Raw genomic sequence first — 6,404 nt, forward strand, 5'->3', positions numbered from 1 at the left:
AAAAAAAAAAAAAAAAAAAAAAAAAAAAGACGAAAGACAACTGTTATTTTTAACAAACAAACCCTAAGACATCCAACTATAGATTTTCTTCTAAATCAGTCTTCTTGGGAAGGTACATATTTATTCCAATTACAGAAAACATTTCATTCACTGCAACCGCCGCCTCCTGGGTTCAAGTGGTTCTCCTGCCTCAGCATCCCCAGTAGCTGGGATTACAGGCACCTGCCACTACGCCTGGCTAATTTGGTTTGTTTGTATTTTTAGTAGAGATGGGGTTTCATCATGTTGGTCAGGTTGGTCTTGAACTCCTGGCCTCTTGTGATCCGCCTGCCTTGGCCTCCCAAAGTGCTGGGATTATAGGACTTTATACTTTTTGACCAAATAGTTTTTATAACTATTAAGAGATAAGACTGATGATCTCTTATGGCCAGTAGACTTATGTAAAAGGTATTTCCAGTGCTCTTCCAAGGGAGTTTTGAGAGATGCTAAAGTTCTGGGATGGTCTTGCAGCCATTTCAGGCAAATGCTCTGGCGCATCTCTGAGTCCTGGTGTTTCTCGGATGGCCGCCTCACTTTATAGTCACAGCTAATCGGTTCCTTCTCAATGACTTCCCCATGCCTCACCCCAGATGAGGGGACCAGAGAAAGATATGATAAAAATAATCAGGGGTTGTTTCTTCACTGCTTTCAAACACTGATTTAGGATATTTTTGATTGAATTACATGAATTCCAGTATTTGCAACTTGATTAGTTTTCCAAACTAATGGAAGCCTTTGTAAATAACATGCTTCACTCCAACACACACGAAAAAAATTAAACCTCCTTTACTGAGTTTTTATCCTTTTAAAATGTATCAAATGGTTAAAAGTTACAAAAATAGTGCATGGAAGTCAGACCTATCAGGTTCCATTTATTAGGTGCTTTCTAAATTCCATTTGAAATATATAATTCAAAATAAACAGACTTCTTAAGAAATGACTGCTGTAGTAAGTATAAATGCCTTGAATTTTTAAAATCATGGCACCACAGAGAAAATGAAGATAAGAAAGCATTCAGCCTGTTTTACAAGTTATAGGGTAATTTGTGTAATATCTAATTAAGTTTTCCTTCACGTAGTCACCTGGGAATTTGATTAAAACATACAAATTACTAACAAGAACTTGGACATTTTGATGTAATCGGAATGTAATGGATATATAGTCTGCCTAAGAAAGAACAAGAATTTTACTCATGTTAAATCTTTTTCATCTTGGCAATGATGACAATCCCAAATGAGTTTTAAATTATACTTTATAATTTTAGAAGTATTATATACTACTTGTAGATAACTTGGAAATTCAAAAAAGATAATAAAGTAAAATCACCAAGAATTTACCCCAACAGAGTGTCTTAGTTTGTTCAGCTGCTGTAACATCTGGGTAGCTTATAAACAATAGCCTCAAAGTTCTGGAGGCTGGCAAGTCCGAGATGAAGGCACCAGCAGATTCGGTGTCTGGTGAGGGCCTGCTTTCTGGTTCATAGATGCCACTTTCTTGCTGTGTCCTTACAAGGTGGAAGGGGCAAGGCAGCTCTCTGAGCCTCTTTTATAAGGGCACTTATCGCCTTCCAGAGGGCCCATCTCCTAATAACTGGTGATTAGGTTTCAACCTGTGAATTTGGTGGGCGATGTGGGCATAAGCATTCAGTCCATAGCAGAGAGCTACTATTAATATTTTGTTAGATATGTAGTATTTTTATACATACTTTAAATACTCAAGATTATATAATCTAATTTTATATCCTAAATTTTTTCACTTGATATTTTAGATATTTCCCCATATTTTCCCAATCCTTAAAAATGCTTTGACATCATTTTTGATGGTACAGAGTTTTGTTCCAATCTGACAAGTGTTTGTTGAGGACCCACTGTGTGCTGACAACTGCTCTATTGCAAACAAAACACATGCAGCCCTTGTCGTCATAGAACTTAGAGTCAAGCAAATATACTGTTGCTTGCTTAGTCGTTCCCCTGTAATTAAACTTTAAGATTATTCCCAGTTGATTACCAGACAGTGTTGAACTGAAAGGTTTAGAGTATTGGCTAACAGCATAGGTTCTGCAGTCAAACAAAGACAGGTCAGAATTTCGCCTCTTCTGGTTATGAGCAATGTAACGATGGGCATATTCCTCAACCTCTCTAAGCCTCAGCTTTCCAGTCTGGGCTATAGGGATAACAGTACCTACTTTAGAGAGTTACTGTGCAGATTAAATGAGATAATTCATGTAAAACACTTTTCACAGGGTGTCAAGAGCTCAATTACTATTGTTAGTAATAGTTTATAGTGGTAGTAATAATATTCTCTTCATTCACAAAGTTTAATTGACATTTTGACAGTGAAAATGTTGGTTTCAAGGATTCTCCTGCCTCAGCCTCTCAAGTAGTATATACACATATTTTTGAGATGGAGTCTCCCTCTGTCGCCCAGGCTGGAGTGTAGTGGTGAGATCTTGGCTCACTGCACCCTCTGCCTCCTGGGTTCAAGCGATTTTTCTGCCTCAGCCTCCTGAGTAGCTGGGACTACAGGCGCATGCCACTATGCCTGGCTAATTTTTGTGTTTTTAGTAGAGACAGGGTTTCACCATATTGGCCAGGCTGATCTCGAACTCCTGAACTCTTGATCCATCTGCCTTGGCCTCCCAAAGTGCTGGGATTACAGACTGAGCCACCATGCCCAGCCCCAAGTAGTATTTTTTTAAAAAAGGGAAACTTCTCCCATTGAATATCAAACGAAAGCAGCTCTAAACTGTATCTTAGTATAGCCTGGACTTTGTGTAAAATCTCGAAAATTTTCCACTAAGAGTGTCCTGAGTGTTCCAGAATAGACTTTTTTATAGCTCAATTAGCAGTAATACTATTTACGCTTTTTACTAAGCTTCTGATAGTAATGATGAGAATATTGACTTAGTATGCTTTTTTTCAGCATGCAACTGCCACGGCCATGCCAGTGATTGTTACTATGATTCAGATGTTGAGTGGCAGCAGGCAAGCTTGAATACCCAGGGCATCTATGCTGGTGGAGGGGTCTGCATTAACTGTCAGGTGAGGCACTATTTAAATCAAAGGGGATGTGTTGTCATGGGGAATGAGTATTCCGTAAGCTTTGCTCCTGAAGCGATACCGAGAAAGTGATAGGCAATTGAAAGTGTTTTCTGAGACCATTTATCCACTGTTGTTCACACAAGGTTTTGTTAGCTGGATGTAATTTAGGGATTGTAGGGAAAATGGACTGAAGTATGTTTACCCACACTCCTTTGATCAGTTTCTCCATTTAGATCTTTGCCCAGATGGAGAGGAGGATTCCCGGCTGTCATCTCTGACTGCTATCCATCCATCTTCTGATAGGAAAGCTCTAAGATAGGAGGGCAAGTAGTTGTCAATGTTAGTGCTGACCCTACATCTTGTTTTCAGACAGACTGAGTGTAGACTCAGTGAGGAACTGCATCATGATCAATTAATGATGTCTTTCATAGACATCAAATATGAAACACTAATTTTTCATCACTTCTGTAGGACAACTGGTTTCACTGGAATTTAGTTAAGGGAGTGTATGGTAGAGGAGGATATATCTTCGTTGAGATATTCATTAATGGTCCTGTCAAATGTTTATGAATTTGGTCTACATTGTCATTCTTTCTTGTGTTCTTTTAGATGTTTTGTTATATACCACTGAAGAGGCATTCTTCACATGAGATGCCCATTAATATGAAACCAGGGCTACATACCCATAGGGAGAGCCACCATTCTTCAGTTGTCTCCCTCTCCATACTTTTATATCATCTGTTATTGCAGATAATTAAAATATAAGTAAAATATAAGTCATAGGTTTATTACGAATCACAAGGTTTCATGTGTAAGTGAGATATCTTAGGATAAGGCTAAGCACTGTAAGACCTTCAAGTGATTTGTGTGCACATGAAGTTGCAGAAACACTGGACTAGAATGTGTAGGTAGAATCTTTTCTGCAGATGAAAGGTCAAGCCCCTTCAATGTGTCTTTAGAATACTTTGTTATCCTTCATCATTGTCTCAGTGATACTATGTTTTGTACTTTGCTATTCCAGAAAACCATCAGTGTAGTCTTTTTTTTCATAGTGGCTCTGCAAAACTTTTTTTTTTTTTTTGGCTTATGAAATTACTGAACTCTTGTTTCATTTGTTTTCCAATGTAAACTTAAAATGCCTTTTACTAAGTTAGATATTTAGGTAGCGTAATTAACTTTAAAATGTTTATTGTGGTGAAATAGACATAACATAAAATTTACAATTTTAACCATTTTTGAGTATATATTTTAGCAGCATAATTAACTTTTATATTATATTGATAATCAAAAGACAAGGAAAGAGTTCTGCTTCTTTTACAGTTTAGTGACTGCTGCAGGACTCAACCCTCCCACGGAGGATTGGTCTCTATTGATTGTCTTTTTGCTTAAGAATGGGGCATATTTTAGGGGTTCATATGATAAACTGGGCAAAATACAAAAGACAAATAAACAACAAAACCACAAAAACCATGATCTGAAAGCACTGAAGAGTAAAAATAAACAGGAAGGTACTGGAGGGGAGCTGCAACTTGGCAAAAGGGATCAGCATAGGGTAAGTTACATATTTTTATGACTTTTACCCAGAGGGGAGGCCAAAGTTGGTCCCATGTGGTCTGACTAAAATCTCTCTACAAATATGGAACCTTTGTCTTAGAGCTCTGTTCTCTGAAGAACCAGAGAGCAGAGCTTAGGACAACTACAACTTGTGGAAAGTTGCTGGGGAGTCCAGGAAAAGAGAAATCAAGAGCAGGGAAATCCCTAATTCCATATATAAATTCTTCTCAAGTTTCTGACTGACTCCTCAGTCCATTTTCCCTACAATCCAAGCACAGGATGGATTTCATCTGAGACTAAAATAATTTACTTGACATTTCAGTTACCACTTAAGAGTCAGAATATGCAACTTGAGTCAAGTTAATAGTCTCATAAAGAAAAAAACCCCATTTTTTTCAAGGAATACACTAATGGATTTGGAATCCCTAAAGCAATATTCACAATGTCTAGGATATAATCCTAGATTTTGTAACATATGAAGATTCAAAGAAAGTGACGCATTCTCAAGAGAAAAGACAATCAATAGGGACCAATTCTGACATGCCCCAGATGTTGGAATTAGCAGTTAAAGATTTTAGAGCTGCTATTATAATTATTCTCAAGAGAATAGATTAAAATATGGTCACAATGAATGAAAAGATAATAAATAGGAGGGAAATAAAAACTGTAAAATGATCAAAATGAAAATTCTATAACTAAAAAATGCAATATGTTAAATAAAAAATCCACTGGAGGGGCCGAATAGCAGAATGGAGGTAATAGAAGAAAGAGTCAATGAATTTGAAGATAGATTAGTAGAATTTATCTAGTCTGAAGAAGAGAAAGAGAAATACATATATTTCAAATGAACAGAGATTTGGGAACCTATAAGACAATAGCAAAAGATGTAAGGAACATGTAATTGGACTCCCAGAAAAAGAGAAGAGACAATGAATCAGAAAAAAAAAGTGAAGAAATAATGGTAGGAAATACCTCAAATTTTGCAATATGCTAAGATTCAAGAAGCTTAATGAACCCTAACCTGAAGAAATACAAAGAAAATAATTCCTAGGCCTAGTAGAGTCAAACTGCTGAAATCCAAAGACAAAGTGAAAATCTTGAAAGTAGACAGAGAAAACATTACAACATAGTGTGACTGTGGACTTTTTATTAGAAACTGTGGATGTCACAGAACAATGGAATAATATCTTTAAAGTGCTAAAAGAAAAAAGAACCATCATCCCAGAATTCTGTATTCAGTAAAAATATCCTTCAAGAATAAAAGCAAAAAGAAAATTGTTGGTAGATAAGATAAAACTAAGAGAATTTATTGCCTAAGAGACCTACACTACAAGATATGCTAAAGGAAGTTATTTAGGTTAAAGAGAGGTGATACGAGATAGAAACTCAGATCTTTAGGAAGAAATGAAGAGTATGGTGCATGTCTGGGCAAATATAAAGTACTATTTAAAAACAAATTCTTGGCTGGATGCGGTGGCTCATGCCTGTAATCCCAGTACTTTGGGAGGCCGAGGTGGGCAGATCACATGAGGTCAGGAGTTCGAGACCAGCCTGGCCACTATGGTGAAACCCTGCCTCTACTAAAAAACACAAAAATTAGCCAGGCATGGTGGTGTGCACCTGTAATCCCAGATACTTGGGAGGCTGAGGCACAAGAATCACTTGAACCCAGGAGGCAGAGGTTCCAGTGAGCGAAGATCACACCACTGCACTCCAGCTTGGGCGACAGAACACGACTCTCAAAAAAAAAAAAAAAAAAAAAAAAAAAAA

At 37.2% G+C, this 6,404-nt stretch overlaps 1 protein-coding gene across 1 annotated transcript in view; it reads left to right on the plus strand.

Moving 5' to 3' along the window:
- LAMA3 (laminin subunit alpha 3) overlaps positions 1-6,404 on the plus strand; it is a 275,849-nt gene that overhangs the window by 76,850 nt on the left and 192,595 nt on the right. Inside the window, exon 7 of the mRNA XM_017883982.1 lies at positions 2,924-3,080. Coding sequence (XP_017739471.1) covers positions 2,924-3,080 — 157 coding nt within the window. The remainder of the gene's footprint in view (positions 1-2,923; positions 3,081-6,404) is intronic.

Source organism: Rhinopithecus bieti, unplaced genomic scaffold (assembly GCF_001698545.2).
Source record: "Rhinopithecus bieti isolate Rb0 unplaced genomic scaffold, ASM169854v2 scaffold_13577, whole genome shotgun sequence".
In the NCBI taxonomy this organism is placed as follows: Eukaryota; Metazoa; Chordata; class Mammalia; order Primates; family Cercopithecidae; genus Rhinopithecus; species Rhinopithecus bieti.